The 24,311-nt window shown below is 39.5% G+C and overlaps 1 protein-coding gene across 3 annotated transcripts; it reads left to right on the forward strand.

Moving 5' to 3' along the window:
- Positions 1-673: 673 nt before the first annotated feature.
- dennd2c (DENN/MADD domain containing 2C) lies at positions 674-21,851 on the forward strand. 3 transcript variants are annotated; one of them, XM_086069421.1, is made up of 19 exons: positions 674-943; positions 7,026-7,936; positions 9,437-9,558; positions 9,985-10,067; positions 10,434-10,580; positions 11,420-11,498; positions 12,412-12,456; positions 14,174-14,361; positions 14,534-14,643; positions 16,188-16,257; positions 16,725-16,802; positions 17,154-17,294; positions 17,620-17,768; positions 17,856-18,033; positions 19,115-19,156; positions 19,326-19,434; positions 20,138-20,380; positions 21,109-21,195; positions 21,280-21,851. In XM_086069421.1, exons 2-19 carry the CDS (start codon positions 7,140-7,142, stop codon positions 21,309-21,311), a joined length of 2,700 nt encoding a protein of 899 aa, XP_085925547.1. In that variant the 5' UTR covers positions 674-943; positions 7,026-7,139; the 3' UTR covers positions 21,312-21,851. The 3 variants fall into 3 exon arrangements, with proteins under 3 accessions (XP_085925547.1, XP_085925548.1, XP_085925549.1); XM_086069422.1 differs by having other exon boundaries at positions 14,177-14,361; XM_086069423.1 differs by having other exon boundaries at positions 10,461-10,580.
- Positions 21,852-24,311: the final 2,460 nt, after the last annotated feature.

A 24,311-nucleotide genomic window follows, 5' to 3' on the forward strand; every position in this document is an offset into this window, starting at 1 on the left:
ATGTTCTCCCCGTGCTTGCATGTTTTTTTTTCTCAGGATACCATGTTCCCTCCCAATCACAATATCACCCTCTCTTGCTATGAGTGAATGTAAGTGTATTAAGTATAATTGAGCCTGAATAATTAAGTACTGTAAATAGTATGCGGCTATATAACAATGATCTCAAAATGCTTGTTAAGACTGGTTTTATAATGGCAACTACTTAATGGTATAAAATCTGTATGTTTTTGTTTACATATAAGCAGATAATATTATTTAAGAATGCCAGCTACCTTAACAGATGGAAAAATATATATTTTTCTCCACTGCCTTTCTGGAGAAAACAAACGCCTGCATGAAGAGGGAGTTATGACGTCACCAAAAGACGCGACCAACTTTGTCATTTAACCTTGTCAAGTTAAAATTAATGCAGCCCAAACCAGGCAGATTTTCACTCTGTCCGCTAATCTCCGTTCGTCTGCGTTCTGGTAACCAGCCTTGAAGGCTGTAAAAATTATTACCTGGAAGTAATTAGTGCCAAAACTAAATGAGATGATAAATAAATCATTAAAAAGAAAAATCCCATGACGAGAATCTTTTTTAGTACTCGCATGTGGTAAGTCTCGTTTGTTTTATAGCTTTATTTTGAAATCTCTAATCGGAACATGTGTGAGCAGTTTAAACTTTTGTAAGTGTCCCAAATGGGAGGAGGGCGAGGGCTGTAAAAATCTACTCGTCTCAATTTTTTTGGGCCACTTTCTTTGTTGTTTTTGGACTGCACAGGAATAAGTGACACGCATTCCCAAACACCTTTTAAGTTTAACCTTGACCCGTCTTGAATGAATTCGGATTTCCTCGTCGCAAAACTTCTCATTGAACGATGAGCGCGACCAAAGGCATAACTTTAAATCAAATATTTTATCGCCGAGGGGGATGAGGATGCGTTTTGCACTTCAGTTAACCGGTAAGTCATTAGCAATACTTTCCTTTGGAATGAATCCATGTTTGTTTTGTTCTAGAAACAATCCACGGTGATGTGATTCGACAACACATTTGCTAAAGGTTTGACGTTCATTACTTGTAATGAATAATGCGTTGCCCCGCTTAATGCAATAATAGCTGTTTACAAAGTTTTCTTTGATCCAGTGTAACATTTAAGGGGGGAAAAAAATACAGTACAGCAGTTTGTTTGTGGCTGACATGATATCCCGATGTTGCTCTTTCAGCCTTGAGTATGAAATGTGAAAGTTGGGCTGGAAGATTTTTTATTTGTTATTGTTTTTAATTTTTTTAATGCCACCCAAAAAAAGTATAGGCCTATATTGTATCATTTACACCTTAATTATGTACCTTATACCATCTTTTGCAAGAGCTTGTAATTGTTCTGTATCCCAGTAAACATCCCTGGGAATGAAAGTTGAACAAAGATTATTTGTCGTAAGTGAATAATCAAGTGAAATTGGACAATTTCCCACAGAACACCTGATGATCTGATGATCGGGGCATTAAATATGAGGTCATGCAAGACCCAATTTCTCAATTCAAAGCTGTCCCTTTTTGCATATCTCCCATTCTTCTAACAAGACTGGAGAACACAGAGTGTGACTTATTAGACTAGTTCATCCCAAAAGTGTTTGACAGGCTTGTTCTTCCACATCAAACTTAACCAAGCATCTCTTTTATCTTCTAGTCTGTGGACTGGGGCACATTCATGCTGGAACAGAATATTATTTGCACTGAGCTGTGAAGCACACAGTGGTCCAGAATGCCTACAGACTTAATGCTGGGAAAACCAGCCTTCCCGGAGTCTGCCGAACCGAGAAGTGTGATTAATCAGTTTGCACAGCTCCAGAGTCTAGTGGTGGTGTGCTCTATGCTACTCAGTTCCACACTTGGCATTGTGCCTTACAAGATCACACTTGTAAGACTTGCTGGCAGCTGCGTAGCCAGAGAAAATCATGCTACAGTATTAAGAACATTTTCTTAATGCCTTAGGACATTTGGAGTTCTGCACTTAATGAAGTCAGTATTTGGCATTTTTACACACTGGGCAACTGCAATGTTGTAAAAACGCCTACCTAGGGTTCAGCTCGATGAGTAAAAGACGACAGATTTACCCACTTTTATTTTATGTGGTCACATCAACCCAAGCATTTCATCACCAGGCCTCCAAATTACAGTTGTCAGTTATTCTCGCTATGTCGAGTCAGTGTAGGTCACGCAAAGACAAGCATACCTTTGGCAGATGACAGCCTCTTAAACAGTATATCATTGTTGTCAATGTTATTGCCTCAAGTTTTCAATGCAGAGGCCAACTCCTATATTTTATTTATTCCAAAGGTGCTCTTTTAATTACCGTCACATGCTTCAAATGCATCTAATCCCAACATCGCTCAAATATGTGGTTGCAACTTTTGCACCATAATTATGGATATTCTGCTGATCCGTCTTCCTGCAGTGCAGGAAACACAATTCAGACCTTCCTGTGAAAATGCACAAATAATCCAAGTGGGTCATTTTGGGGGGCACATTGTCATTGCATGCCACTGGAAGCGCATTCCAGTCCAAGCACACATTTGATTGAGGTCAGGCCAAAACAAAGGCGACACTTGACTGACAGAATGGCTCTGGTTAAGTGTATTCCCCAAAATCCTTCATTATAGCTCCAAAGGAATTTAGCACATACCATTATGAAGATCATGAGTTGTGTTGTGGAATTTGACACGGCACCCCCCTTCCCTCAAGCATACACTGACTACATTGATGCCCACTTACGGTGAATGTTGCTAATATAAATATAGATGGAGTAAAATTTGTACAGACATAAACTTTTCTGTCATTGCCGCCAGTTTGCAAACTGACATCTGAAGAGAAAATATACTTTCTTTTTTTTACGTCACTGTTTTAGAGGACCACCCAATTTTGTGTTGTTACTCTGAGCACAAAAGACTCAATTCATCAGTCTTTCGTTGATTCCGATCCATCTTTTTCAAGAGCCTTCATTCCTTTAGAATTGGAATTACCAAACTACAGTACGCTCCCAAGTGTTGCGTGAGATTAACTCATTTGCTCCCCAAAAACTTATAAATACATTCTATTTGAAATGTTTTATGTGTCCCAAAGACGTATTTACAAGTTTTTTTAAATACATTTTTTATGGTAGGACTGCGGCGCTCCAGAACCGAAGTTTGACACCTATGTGCTAGAGTATACAGAAGGCTTTGATGCAGCCTCTGAACTGCAGAGAACGGGTGAAGAAATAATAGTAGTTACAAAAAAACGGCCAGTAGGTGGCAGCAGAGTATAAAATATCAACCAGGGCCATGTTGCAAATAAGCTAATTTACCTACAGTTCTAAACAGATTTGTGAATAATGATGAGACTTATATTCTAATGCTAATTCCTGCATTAAGGGAAATAGATAGAAATATCCTCTTTTTTTTTCCTGATGAAAGAAGAGACTCTAATCTTTGTTTTGGTAGGTTCCATGTTTTTATAGCAATAGAACACATATCTGTGGGCCTTGTAAAATCAGTCAAAATCCAGTAAAACAGCCAGGAGCGAAGGGGGTTGCTTCAGTGAAAGGGGCTGGGAGTGAATTAGTAATGCTGGATTGATGGTACATTTATATTGTTATCATTGTCATTGATTTGTCTCTTTTAATAAAGTAGGAAAAAACAAAAAACATGGAAATAAATTCAATTTTATTTTAAAGCTATATCATCCAGCCCTCCAATGTCTCAGGACATTCTCTGCTGGCTACATAATATTACTAGCCACATTCTGCAAAGTGAGTTCAAAATTTCTGCTTGGCTTAAAATATTTTCCAAAAGTTTGCTTTAGAGCACAGGTGTCAAAGTCTGGTCCTCGTGGGCCAGAGTCCTTCATGTTTTTGAGGTTTCCCTACTCCAAGACACCTGATTCAATGATCCGGGTCATTATCAGGCTCCTGCAAAGCTTGCTGATGATCTGATCATTTGAATCATCTGTGTTGGACAAGGAATACCTCTAAAACATGCAAGACTCGGGTCCTCGAGGACCAGACTTTGACACCTGTGCTTTACAGGGTTGTAACCAGGACAAAACATTTACCTGTTGTCCAAGTGCATTACTTGTGAGGAGTTAATTTTTTACTTTGACACTTGGACTTTGTAACTTAATTTCAGTATAAAAGCTGTCTATAGAGCGGCCCTGACTGTCACATTTATTATAACAAATACATTAAAACAAACACATCTATGTTATTATCCTTTATTAGTACTGTAAGTAATTATTAATGGACCTTATGCCGTTGCTGCTCTTGATAGTTTGTTTAGAGCGTCGTGGTCAAAGTAAAATGGCTCCTGGAATTTTACCTGCAGTCAGCAGTTAAATACAACTGGTGGCATCCATCCACCCATCTTTTTATTAGCCGCTGGGTTATACAGTATGGTCTGCTATCAGCAAAGAAGACAACAGAGAACAATAATAGCAACAATTGTATGACAACCAATAGAGACAGGGGTTGGATTTTATCTGCTGTGTATCTATGGACTGGGAAAGCAGTGCTACACCTTTTGAGGAAGAGACACATTCGGGTCAAGTGCACTGGAGCCTATCTCAGCTGACTTACACCCTGGACTGGTTGCCAACCAGGGCACATGTAGACAACCTTTCACAGTCATAATTTTACAGTCTTCAGTTGACCTGGCTTGCATGCAAGTTTTAGGGTATGTGGGAGGAAATCGGAGAACCCATAACAAACCCACAGTTAATACGAGGAGAACTTAGAAACTCCATATAGGAAGGCCACAGCTGAGTTTCGAACACCAAACCTGAGAACTTTGAGGCAGATATGCTAACCAGTAGTCTACCATGTGGCTTATTTAAGTTTATTTTACCACGGCACCGTGCTCAGATTGCCTCTTGTAACAGATTTGCCTTGAAGTATTCCGTGTGTTGACATTTAGGCTTATTCAAAATGCTATGAATAATAATAAATAATATCTATTTGGCAGAATACAACTATCTTGAGGTCACACAGTGCAGGCTGAAATAATTCTTGGGCCAATATGACCTCGTACATTTTGGTATATTCACATATTGTACATGTTAACAGTGGTAAAAAAAAAAGAAGAAGAAGAAAAGTTTCACACATTGGGGACCACATACTGGAGATGGCTACAGCCATACACTTCTATTTAGTAGCCTTAAGTGTGTGGTAAAAATGTTTCCAACTGTCACGTACTGTATTTATCGCTGGGTCTTTATATATGTACTAGCATTCTTGTGTAAAGTATTTCACTTGCGCACACAGTACTCTATTTTGAAGCTCCCGCATGTGAAATTGAGCACTGAAAGCACAGAATAAGATTGAATGTTTTGCTGTGTCATTGGTAATTCAGATTTGGCCCTGGATGTGGCTAAAAACAACACCAGCAGAATTCCCCTGAGGCCTCATTGAGGGTTGGGTCAGCTCAAGACATGACACGCAGTAACCCTGTTTCTGTCACTGTCTTCACGTGCATTTATTTCCTTACTCTTACTGGTTTTATTTTTGGAAAGAGGCATTGGCAGGGGTCTGTCCTTACTGACCCTCTTTCTGGTTCTGTGCACGTATTGTAGGTGGCCTCACATGTGTCCACCTTGCTTGACCATGCAATGAGCTGTCTGGACTTGTTTTAGGTTTGGCAAATTTTTTTAAACTGAAATTACATTTTTTTTTAAACTGCAAGTTCATTTGGCCAAACAAACTTAGTATCAGTTCATTAGCAAAAGCACATATCTATCCCAAAACCGGTACTGTCACAACTGCATATATCCATCTTAATTGCTTTGACTCATCTGCATTCACTTTGTGCTTTTGCCAAAATTAACTTGGATTATTTTACACCATGGATCATCTGCTCATATCTCTCCCAAAACAACTTACCTATGTGTCAAAATCAAATTTCCCCCACAATGCATCGTCCCTTTGGCATTGTGTGAGCACTGCAAGCCAAAATGATTAGATGTTGTGTCACAACAGGAGAGGTGCCGCTAACAAAATGCAATTATATATAAAACTGAGGGGGAAGAAAGGATTTTACAAGAGCAGTTTTCAAAGTTTGCGGTTTGACATACTCCACTCACAGTCAAGGGAATTGCAACAGTTTTATTCGCACAAAGTTACTTACACATTAGAGTGCAACAAAAGAAAGTGTAAACTGAATTCTGTATATTCATGAAAAACTAATAACTAAAATTATATCTCGCGCACAGTGTAAGTGAAGAACCAACTACTATAACACGTTCACTAGTCACTATCAGCACCTTCCCCCTCTTGGCCATTGTCCTCATTCTCTTGGCCTTCCATACGCTGCTCTCTGTTTGGCAAAGATTTTCATCCACGTCGCAGCGGATATTTTCCCTTGCAATGTACCGAGGGGAAAAAAACGGCATGAATGTCTCAACCATCCACTACACTGATCCCCTGTGATGTCCTCGCATGCAGCATCCATTGCTTGAAGTAGGGTTAACTGGTCTTGAGCCCGATGTTCATACACTCTCCACCTCCAAGCAGAAAAAAACTCAATTGGATGGAGGAAAGGAGAGTATGGTGGTAGTAGCATCTTTGGATGGTTTGTAAACCAGGCCTTGATGAAATGGCCACGATGGAAATTCACATTTTGACAATTGAACAAATGATTTTGCATTTTATGACTTACACACTGAAATCCTGCTGACATGTTTTGGAGAGGACAACTGTTCGACTGAGAAAAACAACTAATCCAGTTGGATCAGCAAGGTCTATTCATTTTGAAAATGTGCTAAATGTGTAAAACTGTAGGCTAAATGTACACAACCATTTGCAAAGATCCACTGAGGCAATTGAGACATGTACTAAGACATTGGCAGTTTTGATGAGAGTAATGAGGAATGCCATGCAGTTGACACCAATTGTAAGGTGGTTTTGGGATTTGTCCATGGTATTTTGAAAATGTCATTTCAGTTTCAAGAAATGTGCCAAACCTAAGGAGAAAAATTGTAAAACAGAGTGATTAATGGGTGTGTGTTTATGTTTTTAGGTGTAGAAAAGGAGACGAGGAGGCAAACCCAAGAACAAGAAGGCACATTAAAACTTCTTTGGTGCACTGACGAATGGAGAATTGGCGGCAAGTTGACTTTTACCCCCTCTGAACATGCTGGCTCTGAGTGTGGAGCAGGGCAGGCGAGGGGGTGCCAATGTTGATCTTCTCCAGAAGGCGGCTGCGGTAGGATGGCAGGGCCGAGAGTCTCCCGAGCAGGGGCGTAATATCAAGGAGAGGATCTCCCAGTGGGAAGGTCGCAGCAAGGATGTTTCAAAGAAGGCCACCCCTTTGAGCATCGCCCGAATTCCATCTGAGGGTGTCCTGAGCAACGGGTGTTTGAACAAGGGACTCCATCCTAAAGATCTTGCCAACGCTCAGAGTTTGGCTTTAGATTTTCGGGAATCCCAAGCACAGTCAAACGGCAGTATTGGTACAAAGTCGGAGTCCTCGCACAAATGTGCCACAAAATATTTAACCTCCATCCCAGGAAACAAGCCCACGCAAAGCCTGATGTTGACTTTCGCAGGTTGCAACACAGACAAAATCACAGGCGATGGCGAGCTAAAATCAGCCTGTGTCTCCAAACATCTGACGCAGTTAGCCGACGACAACGAAGACAACATGCCCGCTGGGAACTTTTACACTTCTCGGGGTTTCTGGCGGAGTCTCGAAGGGGACCGATTTCTTTGGGAGAAAGGCAGAACATCCTTAGGGGACGCTCCGCCAAAACCACAGCGGACGTTCAAGTATCTGGGAGCTGAAAAGGACGTAATGCCACCGAACGGCAGATCAACTCACAACAACCAGCTCAGTGGGAGGGGTCGCAGGGTAGCCCACCCGCCCAGCTTCCCTCCACCTCCATGTCCTGTCGCCAGGATCAATGGACTTTCAAGGCATAAAAATAACAGGTGGGTTGATGTCGTTCATTGGGAAAGGATTATAGTATGGTTCAATCTTTATTTTAGGTTAATTGTTTGGTTTCAGAGGTTCCACTGAATACTTTTCATACCTTCTAAGGCAGATGTTCTCAATTGTGGGGGTGATATTTTTTTGATTTTGCATTTGACAATTTTCGACTAGCGTAAAAATAAAGATTTCGCTCAAATTTATTAGGATTGGATTTGTATCTGAATAATCGTTTTCAATTCAATACTAGACTACCACCAATGTTTTTTTCTTTGTTGCTAGCTAGTGATGGGAAAATGAAGCTTCATGAAGCATTGCAATATTTTTTTTACTCCTCAAGATGCTGCTCTTGGTTTAAAAATAAAGGCTAATGCAATGGAAATTGAATACATTTTCTCTGCATCTTTAAACCAAGAGTGCCATCTAAAAGAGTCAAAAAATATCACAAGTGCTTCATTTGTCTATCACCACTAGCAGTACAAGTTGATGTTTTAGGAAGGTTAAAGGTCTTGTTCTAACTAAAGTGCTGGCTTGCAACCAAGTGTGATGCCAGATTGTAGCTGCCAGCATTGTTCCCTATTATTTTCAAAACCAAACCTCATCAGGGTCGTCGGCTCTCTCTTTGATCATGCTGTCACTAGCATTCTCTTACGTAACTGTCGATCCGGCACGCACGTCCAAGTTCTGACTTGTTTGCAAATATGACCTCAAGCAAGGCAGGTCTCTTAACGGTCACACCCATGAGGTTGTTTGTCACAACTATGCTTGCAATATTAAGATGTTAGGATATTTAAAGACTGACATTCTCAACATAGTTGAGACATTAGATGATTAGACATTATATTCACAGTAAAATACTGTAGACTGTGGCTTGGCTTAGGATAATTGCTTGAATATAAAGTAAGTTATTATCTAAATGTAAGACTGCAGCATATTTTTTTTAACATCTTAAGGACTCAAAGTACTTAATAGCCATAACTGTGTACTATACTTTTAAACTGCAGCCATAAGACAAGTTTATCTATATTCTGCATTTTGTGCACAAAGGCACTGATTTAGAATAGACTAAGAAAAGAAACACCCAAAGCAAAATGAAATAGAGCAAAACAACAAATTATAATATAATGAAGATATATACTGTAGAATGCACTGCAGGTATTACGTGATGTAAAGCGCACATCTACAAGCACATAAATACAATGAGTTAAAATATGCTCTCGTGACCATTGTTATTATATTCCATTTGTTTCCAGCATAACACATTTTGCCACATACTCTTACACCTCTTGTTTTATCGTAAACACAGCATAAATCATTTCATTCCAGTTTAGTACTCAATATAACAGCATGACCTGGAGCTAACGCTAAAATATAAATGCAGTGATTGTCTATTATATTTTTTTCTAGTGGTTTCAACATAATGTCTACTGAGGGGGAAAAAAGCTGTTTTGTTTACAATTGTATGCAAATTCACATTCCACTTTCCTCCCATAATTCTGCAGGAGGTCCTTTGAGTACGAGGACACACTTCATCCCACGGTGAAAGTCACACTGGGCAGCCAAGCTCGGCACTCAGGCCTTCATCATGCGTATTCTGATGATAATATTTATGAAGACATCGTTTGTAAGTTGAGCTTGTGTGTGTTTTAGTTAGTGATTGTCTTGTTTTTATTCATAGCCGTCCATCACAGAGATTTGTGGTATGCAAAACAGAACGCAAGAGAGACTTTTATTTTGGATCAAACTCAAATTTTGTGAGCTACTTGAGCTCTCAACATAGCATGGCTATGATATATATATTTTTTTTGTGGTACACATACAGTACCATAAACAATTGACGAACGGCCCAGTCATTTCAACTTTCTAACAGTGATGTTACTTGACTGCACTCTGAGCATGCAGGCGACCCTCTGCTCATTATTCTTGGCAATAGCAGCTTCCCATTCCTTCCACACTTAACAAGTAACATATTGGATTTTAAGCATTCAGGTTTATTGGGTTTGATTTGTCATTTAAATTTCTCACACTACACTACTTGGTTTCTCCTCAGGTGACGTGACCAGAGATAACCCTTATGAGGATGGCAAGTCACCAACTATGTGTCTTCCTATCATCAGGCCTCACGGCACAAAGGTACAGATTTATCATAGAACCTATCCTCCATTATCATCTGAAAAACTCACTAATTTGCTGTTTTTGTGCTCGAGCCAAAGCTAGGCCTAATCATTAAATAAATAAAATATTGCTTTGGCGTGATTTTTGTAGTAACAAAGGTGTCAAGCACTATTGTTGAACTGAGGTGGTCAGAAAAGTGTTTTATCACAACCTTGTGGCATCTAGAGGCAATTACAACCCTTTTTGGGTGAGTGTATTTTTCTGCTATTTTTGCTATTTGCAGCAGGACTTGGCCCCTATCCCTCACGAATAGCGTGGGTTCACTTTATAGCAAAAGTTCCCTACAGTTTAATTTCACTGTAATTGTAACAAACTGTTTTACAGCTCCACACAAAACCCCAAACTATACAGGGGGATTCTCGCAAAGTGGAGAAGAGGACAATGCCACCGTTAAGATCAACCATGGGCGATGCTTCCAAGTCTGCAACCCCCCGACGTATAAGCGCTCATAAAATTCAGAAGACACCTCAGGTAATAGTTTGATTTTGTCATTGCGTTTCACATGCCTTTCAGCCAGTGACGCCGTCCGTGGTTTTGCTGCAATGTGGTAGAACAAGTGACGTCATTTGTTTAGGTGGAGGATATAAATGGAGGCGGTGTTGTTACTAGAAGGAAGTAGAAGACACAAAACAAAAGAGATAGTGGTAGAGCAACTTAAGAGCCATTTATGTGAATAAAGACACAACATATGTGCCATGGCGGTAGAAAGTGACTTGACAGAGACCGTCTTTAGCAGTAAGGTACAGTAACAATTTACTATTATGAGACTTACTGTACGTTAGCTAAAAAATATATGTAACCAAAATCATATGTAATTTTAATTTCCAATAACAGCTTCAAATTGTTAAGATGCAACTCTAGGTTGTATTTAAGAGAACAAAGTCTCTGATTTTGCTATTCTGTACTACCTACTTTAAGGGGTCTATAATCATGGCGCACCTGCCATGACTCATGTTGTGTTAGTGCTATTGTCGGTGCTAATACTGCTACTACTAAGAGTTCTGCGCCGGAATCAGTGTAAATGTTTATTTCAAGACATGATGTTATAACTCAGATGAGTTTGGTGTTAACACATTCTGTTGACCCCCTGTTTGTTCCAACACAAGCACACATAGTAATAATAACAAGCAACTGGCTGTGCCCGTATGGCCTTTTAAAACATAAATTTCAACTTTTTGTGGGGCTCCATTCAGAGTCTGTACGTTCACGAACCTTCATTTTCAGCATCATGTTTAAACATGATTTTCAATGTACTTTTATTCATCATTCTGTAATAGCTAAAAAAATATTGTGTGTTTCCTATCACACAGTATGTTAATAAGATCGAGACGATATTTGATGACAAACGAGGGAGGAAGCGAGTGAAAAACCAAGGAGTTCCAGTGCGAGGTGACACACACAAACCTGTACACACTTGCAGCTTCAAACATTATTTTTTTCTTTTCTTTTTTTTTTCTTTGAGAGAGCTCAGTATCGTTCATTCTGTAATCTTACAGATTCAACATGTCAACATCATTGCTTTCTCTCTTCTTCTTTTTTTGTGCGTGAGTACATGCGTGTGCGTGTGTGCATATGTGCGTGCGTGTGAGTTTTTGCTCATTAATTCACCTGAAACCTATTAAAAATCCCATACCCTTCACCTAAACCGAATACTTCAGAATCCCGAGACCCGAGGAGTGATCAAAGGAAAGAGAGAAAAGTGAAATCCAGCACCGACCAGACACCACCTACTACTACCCACAGGGTTACAAACCAGAATCTTTCACCAACCCCAGAAGCATATAAATTCCAACAAATTAGAGAGACCTCAAGAGACCAAAGGATGAAGCAGAGTGAGATCCACAGACATCAGCCTCCACCGATTCAGCGACCAGAGGAAGAAGCAGATTGTGTTTGAATTTCGGTAGACGCTGGTGTGGTGGATCTGGCATGCATGAAAAACCGACACTAAAGAGGGGAGCCATCGAGCCCTGCCAGGACAGGGCAAGCACGGCCCCCCAGGCCTCTGCAGCGGCAGGACTCAACCCCCGGGCCCCGCGGGGGCCACCGGCCGGAGAGCAAACCCAGGGGCCCGGAGCGCCCCCATGCCCAACGCAGCAGAACGGGGCACGGCAGGCCCACTAGGCACCCCACCGGCCCACACCTCACTCGTCTTTTGATAAAATGCACACAAGGCCAAATGCAGCGCACACCATTGATTCAATTGTAAAACAAAGGCCAACTGTCTGCAAGTGACGATGCTTTCTGTAAGCCCTTTCCACGCCACTTCCTCGCGCTAATCTCTCTCTTTCTAACTGGCCAGGGGAGACCAGTGGGACTGAGAGCGACCCTGAAGACAACCACAAAGGTATCACACAGAGGGAGACTTTACATGTCTGAATTTTCCGTTCATTAAGGGAAGGATGAAATTACCATTGACAACCAAAGTACCAGCAAAATTACTTCATTTGACACACAAGTAGGATATTATCCATGATTAGTAGCTGCTCTGCCTCAGTTAATGTTACTTACATGTGATGCTGTTTAATTTCTTTGCAGAAACAAATACAATATTGCATAATTATACCAGATGTAATGCTACAATTGTTTTGGGTCAACATGGTTTAAAAAAGCCAGAAAAATTAAGTATTTTATGTAACAGATGTATTTGATCTGTGGCTTTTTTTTTTGTCTGAGCAACAAAAGAAAAAGTAGAGTAATCCCCCGCTATGTTGCGGTTCATCTATCATGGTTCTATTAGATTTTTGTGTTAAACATCATCTAATTCTCATTCGAGGAATTTCTTGCATATTGCAGAAATCTATGGGGGTTTATAGGAGTTTTTTTTTTTTAAAGGGGAGAGATGCACTCTTAAGCTCATTGGCAGAATAAAGGCGGCTGTGACCTGCATACACCGGGCTAGTTCCAGTGCGCGCTTCACCACGCGCATTCCGGCCAACCACAATGCAGACAAGCGGAAATGTTGACAGGGGTCAGCCATCTTAAATGCTCGAACTTGCCCGGCGGTGCAAGGCCAAGATACTTGCAAATAAAACATAAATAAATACATTAATTAATTCAAAATGTGCATTTAATACATTAAAATGTGTTTAAGATGACTCAAATCAAGTCATCATGGGGTGGGGTGGGATTAAATTCTTGCAATGAGTGGGGAATCACTGTACATACTTTAAAATGTAAACAAAGTGTATCCATGGATTCTTAAAATTCGGGAATAGATTGTTCTAAATTAAGGCCTTAATTATTATGCTATAAAATGACTCTTAAGGTCTTAAAATGCCACAGAGAAAAATCAACATTTCAATATTTTCTTTGAAAATATTAGAAGTTGGATTTATATTTAGTGTTACTGGTTATACATATGTCATATATTTTTTTTTAAACTATTGTGAAATCCCATTGTGATTTAGTAAACGAGATGTCTTATTTTGATTGAAGAGGCTGACAAAAAGGCTCTTTAATACCGCCAAAAACGTTAATTGACGTTTACTATGTTTTTTTTTCTCAATGGGCAAGTGCCTGCTCAATGGGCTTGTGAAATCAAAAACACCACCTAACTATGGCTAGCAGATGGCAACAGTATATCTCTTTTCAATGGGCTCCAGGTAGTATGAAATTACAATGAAACATGACGAATCAGATGAAATAGAACGTTGTCTAGGATGATGTGAATGATCAAAGCCTTTGTCACATCTAATTCACAGAGCATCACTAATCAAAAATTATTAGCGTCAAAGTCACTGCTGTGCAGACATTTTTTTTCACAAAAAGCTTGTTTTCTCTTTATTTTTTCTTTATTTTGCTTAATTTGTCATTCAAATTTACCTATTACAATTACAATGCAGACATTTATGGCCCCACTTCACTGGCTTGTTTTGTTAGTCAAAATTTGCTTTAAAATAATAATTTCAAAATAAAGCAAAAAATAATAACCTCCCTGTTGGGCTTTGACCTTAAAAAAGTGAATCAGAAACATGTTTTTCTACTAATCACAGTAAAGTACGTTTTGCACACAACTGCCCAAATTTCTTGTGGAAAGAGGAATCTCACTGTGCGGTGTTCAGCAGGTTTAAGGAGATCGGTTTACAAGCAGTCGACACTGAGGCGTAGGCCAGGCTACCGCACGCTGGAGAAAGACCTGATCCAGGCACAGCAACAGCAGCTGTTCCAGATCTTCGTAGTGGTGTCTCTGAGGAGAGGTTCCCCAGCCAACACCTATTCCCCTGAAATAACGCAACAGTTCCCAAAAATGGTTGGTAGCTTCTCATTCTGATGAGTGAGTGATTGATTCAGATTGTCAACCCTTGTTTTCATTATACTAAGTAGAGACGATCTTTGGTTATTTAGTAGTCGCTTATCTGACTAAGACCTGAAACCATCAAATGGATTGCTCCTGGATTTGAATATGAATTGTTCCGTTTCAGTTTGAAAAGTCATCCAGACTCTCCAAGGAAGCCGAAGATCAGCTGAAGGTCATTCCCAAATTCTGCTTCCCTGACATATGTGACTGGAAGCCTTCATCACACACACCAAGGTCAGCCATGATGGAACGGGATTTCTGTAATGATGACTAGGCTCCACAATCCATCAATTTGTTCAGATTCCCATGAGATTACCAAAAAAATGCAATTTAACGGTGTGCCAGGTTAACCTGAGTTTATGTCAACATTACGGAATTTCCGTATTATAAAGTGCATCTGACTATAATTTAGCGCTAGCTAAATTTGGGGAAAGCGCGAGATTGTTACATGTATAAGCCACACCCGACTATAAGCCATAGGTGTTTTAATGTTACCGCACCGGTATATAAGGGTTCCCGCTACCACAGAGGGGATTGTCGGGACAAAGAACACAACCAAATTTACAGTGCTTGACGAGGCAATAACGTCAAATGGCTAAATTAAATACATTTTTAAAAGAGCTTGCCTGAAACACGGCAGTAAAGGGGCATTAATAACACGACAAAAATACATTACTGTAACAAAAATAACCAGCCTACTATAGCAGAAATTTCAGTCATTACCGGTAATTCCCATGCCATCGTCCTCTTCCTCAGTGTCTGAAACGAACTTTATCGTCGCTCTCAAAACCAAAAAACTCCTCTTTCTCTTCGTCGGTGTCAGAATCAATCAGGTCGATTGCCTTTAACTTAAATGCAAACATCATATGCACTTCTCCGTTTCTTTTCCATAATGAGGGCGCAAACTGTCTCGCTCTCGTTCTGTCTCTCCTGCTGTATTGGGGCTTACTTGAGAAAGGCCTATGACATTTAATTAAGAACATGATTTTATTTATTTTTTCCTTCTCTGTAGCACTTTGAGATCATGTTGATGAAAAGTGCATTACCAATTGAATTTTATTATTATTATTATTATTACTATTATTATTATTGGTTTGTTTTGCTCTGCCTGGCGCTCTTGCGCTTCCTTTATAGCGCGCCCCCTTGAGGCCTGGTGGATAAGCCGCACTTTTGTATTAGCCGCAGGGTCAAAGTGAATGTAGTCTGGAAATTACGGTATTACGAAATGGCAACTGACCAAATGAAATATTTGCACTACACACCTCACACATCTATTTATTCTTACTTGTCACACAATTGCAAAGAGACGTTAAATGCAACCAAAACTCACTTTTAGATATTTTATTGGCATCTGAACGATACCCTCAATTTCCAAGTACTGTCATTCACTAAACTGTGCAGTTCTACAGTACACCACTGAAACCTGCAACCACAATAAATAAATAATTGCATCTGTTATACTGATGTACCAATATCAATAAAATTGAACATTATTATCATATATTTAAAGGCAGAATTTATCATTTGCGGGTGTACCTCATCCGGTAAGTGTATGTTTTCATTGTTCTAAATTGGTCCGTAATGACTATTATTAGCTGCTTTCCAATGGCCTTATACTTCCTCTTTGAGCTCCTCCAAAATCTGGCAAGTCCCACCATTGATCAGATTCAGCATTCATCTTCCCTGTACCTGTTTTATGTGTAAAAAGACAATTCCAATGGCTCTTTGAAGGCCGAGTCATGCCTGACAATCGTGATTTTGTGTGTGTGCTTTTCCAGTGAGACCTTCTCCTTCGTCCTGACTGGAGAAGACGGGAGCCGCTGGTTCTGTTACTGCCGTAAGATCCTGGTGAGTCACTTTGGTGTGATGTTTTTGTGATGACATGGCAGCCAGCCATACGTTTACTCAACTCTTGAGGCCCAGTGCGTGTGAATCGTGGATCGAAAACCACATGACTGAAAGTGAGAAGAGTTTCCCGTCTTTTGTCTTGCAGGGAGCCGTCAAAACATTTTCTTGCCCACACAGTCTTTTTAGGTTGAAATCATGTGGCCTTGTTGTGTTGTGTGGTTTGGGCCTATTGTGTGAAATTTTTAGTTTTACAATTGCATAAGATTACTACCTGTGTGATAACACCACTCATGTTAAAGACAGACTGACTTAGTTTTTTGTTGCCTTTCACTATAAATGCATCTTAACCCACTTTTGTGTGCTGTAAAGTCTCATGTTGTGAAACATACTGTGTTTGCTGAAGTGGTGACAATTGAGGATTGATGTCATAGGCGTGTCTGATATATGAACCGTTTGTCTTCTTAAAGCCCAGCGGAAAGGGCAAAAGACTCCCTGAGGTTCATTGTGTCGTCAGCAAGTTGGGCTGTTTCAACCTGTTTGCCAAGGTAAAGCAAGCACACACTCCGGCTTTCAGCACGTTTCATTCAAATAATAAAGTGATAGATACAAAGAGGTTTTTATATAGGGGCACCAATTATTTCATAGGCTACGTAATAGATTTTCTGGCATTTCTACTATTTATACGTGGAATTTCCCTTTTGAAAAGCTCCATACGACATTATCTTGCATTTTCATTGTACGTGGAATTCCAGGTGTCCCAATACTTTTGAATGGCTACATACTGCATTATCTTACACGTTCACTATGTATATGTGGAATTTCCAGGTATCCCAATAACTTTGAATTGACAGAAGAACCCAGAAGTGACAATAATCTGTCCGCATCTTTGTGCACAGATTTTGGAGGAGGTGGAGCGGCGCCGAGAGATCTCGCCGGCACTAGTTTACCCTTTTATGCGTAGTGTGATGGAAGCGCCTTTCCCAGCTCCAGGCCGCACAGTCACGGTCAAGAGTTTCCTGCCTGGCACTGGCAATGAGGTAAGCCACAAGAGGGAAGTGTTAATTGGCACGTTTCTTCCTCTGTTATGTGAGGCCGTCTGTGTGAGACTACATTTACATTCTGTTCCCGGCACCCCGAATTGTAGTGGGATTTTTCCATTTTGTTCTCCGTATTCAAGTCTTTTCTTCACCCTTCACCCAGATGCTTATTATTCTGAACAACTTCAATTGAAAGCGGCACAAAACTGAAAATCTCACAGGCGCAAATGTGAAACAATTTCGCAATGTTAAAAAACCCCACATCCATCCATCCATTATCCAAACCACAAAGAAGATAAAAATGAAGATGCCACTCTTATTGCAGGTCCTGACTTTGTGTCGTCCGGTGGACTCCAGATTAGAGCACGTGGACTTCGACACGCTGCTCCAGTGTCTCAGTGTGGAAAAACTCCTGCAGGTGTTCGCTTCCCTTCTGCTTGAGAGGAGGGTCATCTTTGTCGCTGAAAAACTCAGGTGCCTACACAAACGTCTGTGTTCTTTTCTTTATTTATACTTCTCTTAATATTTTCTTTGTCTTCCTTTTTTGATGTGATCTGGCAGTGTGCTGTCCCGTTGCGGCCATGCAGCGCTGGCGCTGCTGTACCCGTTCACCTGGCAGCACACTTTTGTGCCGGTGCTTCCTACCGGCATGTTGGACATCAGCTGCTCCCCCACGCCTTTCCTCATTGGGGTCCTGGCCCCTTGCTTGCCCCAGGTGCTAGAACTCCCCATAGAGGAGGTGGGTCACAACACTTCACAAAAACTATTTATAAATTGATTGCACTTTATGTACTTTACATATAAAGAATTGTACAGTCCTGTCATCTTATGTTAGAGAAGTTGGAAGTTTCTTACTGCACTGCAAAAAGGACTGTAGACATTTTAAGAAAAAAATAAAATAAAATTATTACTTCAAATAAGAAAAATTATCTGCCAACAGAACAAGAAAATTGTACTTAAATTTACCTGTAAGATTTTGAAAAATAAGAAAATAATACTAGGCCCATATCAACCGCTGCAGTCTTGAAAATAGTATTTTCAGACTAAAAACAAGTCATGTCGACTTTTTTCAAGCTGTAATAAATAGAATTAATTTCTTAAAATACACGAGTGTTTTTTTTTTTAACGCTTGGATAACTTAGCCTGAGTGTCAAGTAGGGAGGTGACAGGTCCCATTTTCTTTGTCATGACCCAGCCAGGAATTTAACCCACAACCTCCAAGTCTGAGGGTAGGCACTCTTCCACTAGACCACTAAGCTGGTACTGAAATGAGGAAAAATAATCTTAGTAAATATACGAAATGAACCATATTGCACTCATCTGTTTTCATACTTGTATTATTTTTCCATTTTTCTTGTTACTAGATTATGCAAAATCTTAAAATAAGAAAACTTGTGAAACCCCAGTTCAGGGCCTTTGATGTTGGTTAGTTGTCCATCTTAAAATGTGGGAAATGCTTGTTTTAATCCTCACACTACTTAAAACTGGCTGTTACCACTCAATGCCAAGACTGCTTGATCAAATAAGATCATTAAGTAATATATATCTTAAAATAAGCACAATGATCTTGCCTGACAATTTCATTTTAAGTCAAAATAACTTGTAAAATCAAAATAAGCAAATTTAGGTTAAATTTAAGAAATCATATCTTATTTAAGATTTTAGTTTTTGCAGTGTGTCATATGAAATGACACACTTTTGCGAACCTTTTGAAATTTGGCCTTCAACTGAGTCTAGTTTTTGGGTGTTTATTTTGTCAACTTTTTTGTTGTTGAATGTGACTGAGGTTCAAGTCGTCTTTTCTCTGACTGTCTTTGCAGGTGCTCATTGTGGATTTGTGTGCAGATGATTTTGTCACTCAGGTGTGTAGACCGCAATCTATTTTGGGACTGATGGGATGAGGTTCACAGACACGTCTGATATTTACAGCACAACAACTGAATTTTTATATGTGAATCTTACCTGTATTGAATACAACAAAATCAAATACAGTGTGAGCGGAAAATAATCTTTTGCCTGTTCCTTGTGCAGCTCGGGGATGAGGACTGCATCTTGCCTAGTAAACTGCAAGCAGCATTACAGCAAATTCTGGAAGAGCGGGAAGAAATTCTCAAGCAGGAGGACGAAGACACATCTGAAGGTTTGTTTAATGGACATCGCAATGACAACACTAATTGTGAGTCACGTTAGAGCTTGGCCTGATCCTTCACTGAGTTTATATCAGGTGTGTCAAACTGATTCAATTTCAGGAGCCACATTCACCCAAATTTGATCTCGGACCAGTATAACAACTGATGAATATATTTCCTGTTATTGTTTTTGGTGCAAATATACCCATTTATTATTTCATTGTGGTAACAACAATAGTTCATTTGAGTGGTTTATCCTCACGGGCCAGATTGGACTTCCTGACGGGCCGGTAATAATGCAACTAAGAAAAAATTTAACAAAGTATTTTGGGGAAAAAAAATAATTAGCAAACCTGCTCTTAAATTTAAATACTATATAAAACAAACTGAATTAACTACAATAATCATTTGTAATGCACTAATGCAGTCATAAAGAAAATAAAACTAGTAAAAGGAACACATAAAATGAGTTAAAAATTAGCTAATGAAAAATTCATTTAACCATTATGACCCTGTTGGACACACAATGTGCACATCAGCATACACATTGATAATTTAAACATGTACACACATGTAAAAATCTGACTGTTTAATGACATACAAATATAATAAAAACATCTGTACACACCTAATATAAGCAGTGGCCTATCTATGCCTGATATAAACATTTTTCTGAGAAGGGAAAACCAATTGATCCCTTGGGGTCCTGTGCAGGTCAGCCGGTGGACTTGTGCTCCCTGTTGTCGGAGGCCTTCGTGCGCTTCTTCGTGGAGCTGGTGGGCCACTATCCTCTCCACATGGCCGAGTCGTCCAACGGGAGCAGGGAGCTTCAGCGCGACAGCTTCCGCAAGTCTCACCCGTCGCGCGGCGTCCGTCAGTTCTTGCAGCTCTTCATGGAATCGCAAATGTTTGCCGGCTTCATTCAAGATAAAGAGCTGCGCAAGGGCAGAGGGAGAGGTAATGCTGAGCGACCATTTTGGAGGTTGCGTTTAAAGGTTAATTTGAGCAAATCTGATATTTCAAAAGTGTGTGCTTTTGTCGCAGGCTTCCCTAAAATTATTGGGGTGATACTTGCTTGTTCTCCCCTCAGATAAAAAGTTTATACAGTGACCTCCGTATATATTCACGTTGCCGCATTTTAGTCATGTTTTATTTATTTTTAGCTGCTGATATTTGCTGAAAAACATGCCTAATCACCGTTTTGTGCTCAGGCTAAAGCCATGGCTCATATAAAATATTACTTTGGCGCCATCTGGTGGCATCTTGGTGCCACATAAGAGAGGAGCTTCATGGAGTCTAATAGGGACTTGGTTCCTTTACAATTGTGGGGTTCACTGTATACCGCATTAAGGAAACATTATTTGAATGTGCAAGCTGTGTGTAGTAAAAAAAAAAAAAATACAAACGTGGCAAAGTATGCATGGTTAGTTTGCTTCTTCCACTAACACTTCCAATTCTATCATTTCAAACTTCATTTTGAGCTTGCAATGCTGTTCCAAATTTTACATGCTGGAAACCATCTGCCAATCTCAAGGGCAAAACCATTTTAAAAATGTGGCCAGTTTTCACCACTTTTTCACCTGATGACTATTACGCCACAATCTTATGACTGCCTACCTACCCTGTGGGGACGGGTTCGACAGGTGAGTGTTCATGAGTAATTTGTGTGTAATTCTCCTCTGCAGGGCTGTTTGAAACTAGAGTGGCCGAATATTTGGACTCTTCTTCCGACCCGGAACCAAGCGGAGTGAACAAGTTTTTTAAAGGACTGGGTGAGTTTTTATTCTTTGATTTTTCTTTAATGTTATTCAAAAAGTAACTGCTTACCTGAGCTAATTGTTGTTTGCTTACTTTAGGAAACAAGATGAAGCTCCTGCAAATGAAATGAAAATGATCAACCGTTATTTCTGTTTTCCAAGTGACATTTTAGGAAGTGAGTGTTTCGACCAGAAAAGTCTTCTAGCTTGTGTACGTTTGAGTGACAAATAGTCCCTCTAATGACCTTTCTTGTCAGTTGTCAACGTGTGGTTGCAACTTGCATCAATGTTCTTGTCGATGTTTAAATACTGGAATCTTCAGTTCGTTCAACGGGAGAGTTCAATTTCACTTTTCATCTGCATACCGAGTGGAAAATAGCGTGTTTAGGACTATGCTGATGTATGCTTTTGTACAATTTACAGTCATGTAAGCACAATGTGTAGAAAGGTGTGTTCGTTTGTTAACGTTTGGTCTTCAAATTGAAATTTGTCTGATCAGAACATTTCAGTGTCAGAATGAATCTCCTGTCCCGCTGCGTAAACTGAATTTGTACATATTTATTTTTAAAATACATTTTGCACATTAAGAACCTGTGAAAATATTTTGTTTGAGACCGTTTTGGTAATTAAATAGTTCAAGGGTCCCGCGTAAGTGGGCTACATGAAAAGTATTGCATTCATGTGTGTCATTTATTTGTGCATCTTACATCCTCATATGAACAAAGTCTTGCTCAGGCTGATTCAATTCCGTGTTTTAAGAATGAACCAATGGATCTCAAAGCCTTTTGATGAAACTACAGGATGCTCCAGTACTACTAGATCTTTACACATGTAATCATTATTACAGTAATTATATGAGTCTTAAAAAGACACTCCCATGAACCCATTTAAGGATTCTGGCAGGACAGGAATCCTAAAGCATTGCTCTGTTTTAAGCTCTAAGAAATATTTTAATTGCTATGTTAATAAGAGTCCAACCAGTAACAATTATTTGGACACATGGGTTTTAATTTTAATTAAATAAAGCACAAAATAGTGAGCACAATGCAACTTGGGTTTAAGATCAGGAATTACTGGTTCAATCGGTGGGTAAGTTGACCAAAATATTTTAGTTACGACCAGCTGCTATGGAATCCTTTCTGAAAAAAATAACCATTATGAATTCTCTTTTAAATTAAATATTAAATGTAGAAGGTTTACAGGGAATAAAAGAGTCTGCATTAAATAAAGTACTTGGTAATAGTTTATGAAAGTAGTTATCAAACCTTTATTTACACCAAAGGCGTCACTAGGTTTCATTGAAAGGTGGGCTTTAGCCCCTAGGACAGCGGTGGGGAACCCTGGTCCTCGAGAGCCGCTGTCCTGCCTGTTGTCCATGTCTCCCTCCATCAACACAGCTGATTGATGAACAAGATCGTTATCAGGCTTCTACAGAGCTTGCTTGATTAGCTGATCGGTTGAGTCAGCTGTGTTGGAGGAGAGGGACATGACAAACAGGCAGGGCAGTGGCTCTCGAGGGCCAGGGTTACCTATCCCATGCCCTCGGAGATGGACAGATATAAAAGGAATACAATACTGTGTAAAAGTTCAAGTCATCATTAGACTTGAAGTGTTATTTCAGTCAGCATTTTAACTCGTTCACTGCCAGTAACGGCTATAGATGTCAAAAATTGATTTGAACTATTTCAATTAGTTTAACTTTTTTCCACTTTTGTTAACAAGAGTATGAAAACCTAGGAAAAAAAATGTTATTGTACATTTATAACAGATATAAAATGTGTGATTAATCTTGAGTTAACTATTGAAGTCTTTAAAAAAAAGATTACTAAAAATGAGGGGTGTCAGTCGATTTAACATTTTTAATCGTAATTAATTGCATAGATTCACTAGTTAACTCACGATTAATCAATTTTTTTTTATCTGTTATTAATGTACAATGAAAACAATTCTAGGTTTTCATACTCTTGTTAGCAAAAGTGGGGAAAAAATGTTAAACTAATAGAAATAGTTCAAATGAATTTTTGACATCTATAGACGTCAATGGCAGAAAAATTCAGAAAAACAGAGGAAAATGTTTGTTTTAAACAGAAAAAAACATACCAAAAAATGAGGGGAAAAACTATTCAATAAAACAAAAACAAAAAATACTCAAAAAAACAAAGTTCCCCCAAATAATTAGTCAGAAAAACAGGACTTTTTTTTCAAGTGAATGCAATACGCTTCTGTACTTTTGAGTTTGAGCTTCTTTATTTTTAATCCCCTGCTATGCTATGTTCACACCAAAATAGGGGAAAGCGTTCCGCTGTCGTGCCAAAAGTATTTACCCCGTACAAAAATTGCATCCCCTGCCGTGGGATATTAAAACTTTTACCACAGAAAAGTGGAGATTCTTTAAAGAGGTTCCTTGTAAACAGATATTTAAACTTCAAACATCTGGAACAAAACAGAAAAACAGTAACATTCAGTCGTCTGAGCTTTTTCTATGTATTTATGGGATTTCCTACTGCGTGTGTGATCATTGAATGCAGCGCGAGTGCTTGCTTTTTTTTTTTGCTTCTCCGCGATAAATACTTTTTTCTTGTTGCAAAATAAAGCCCACGTGTGTTTTTATGTATTTATTGAAAAACATGCGTTGTACTTGTACCCGCAGGAGGGGATACATTTTTTACGGGGTATTAAGTGACTGCCAGTGTTGTTGCACGCAGGTTTTTTCTTCTTCTTTTTCCACTCGTAGGCAAGTGACGGCTCCACTCCGCCACCTGGAGCCATTGTTGCACGCAGGTGACAACAGACAGGGCGCTGTGTGTGACGGAGTCTATCCCCGAGGCGGATGTGACACATATTTCAGCCTATCAGGCCGCGAGGCGAAATGCGAAGAAAGTTCACATTTTTCAACTTTGGCAAATATGCGAATTTTCGCAGCACCGCGTCTCCAAACACGTCCTCCGCGCCTTAATTTGGTTTAATAATAATAATAATAATGATAAAGAACTCCTTTAGGTACAGCCCCTCTCCCACTCCCTTTTGAACATGGAAAATCGTTGTTAGGTGCACTTTGTTGAATTTTACTTGTTTTGTAGCTATTTTATTTTGTTGTTATGTTGTATGTTTATTACAATTATAATTTTTTC

This window comes from Leptonotus elevatus, chromosome 2 (assembly GCF_054856555.1).
Source record: "Leptonotus elevatus isolate MCC_2025b chromosome 2, RoL_Lele_1.0, whole genome shotgun sequence".
NCBI classification, from domain to species: Eukaryota; Metazoa; Chordata; class Actinopteri; order Syngnathiformes; family Syngnathidae; genus Leptonotus; species Leptonotus elevatus.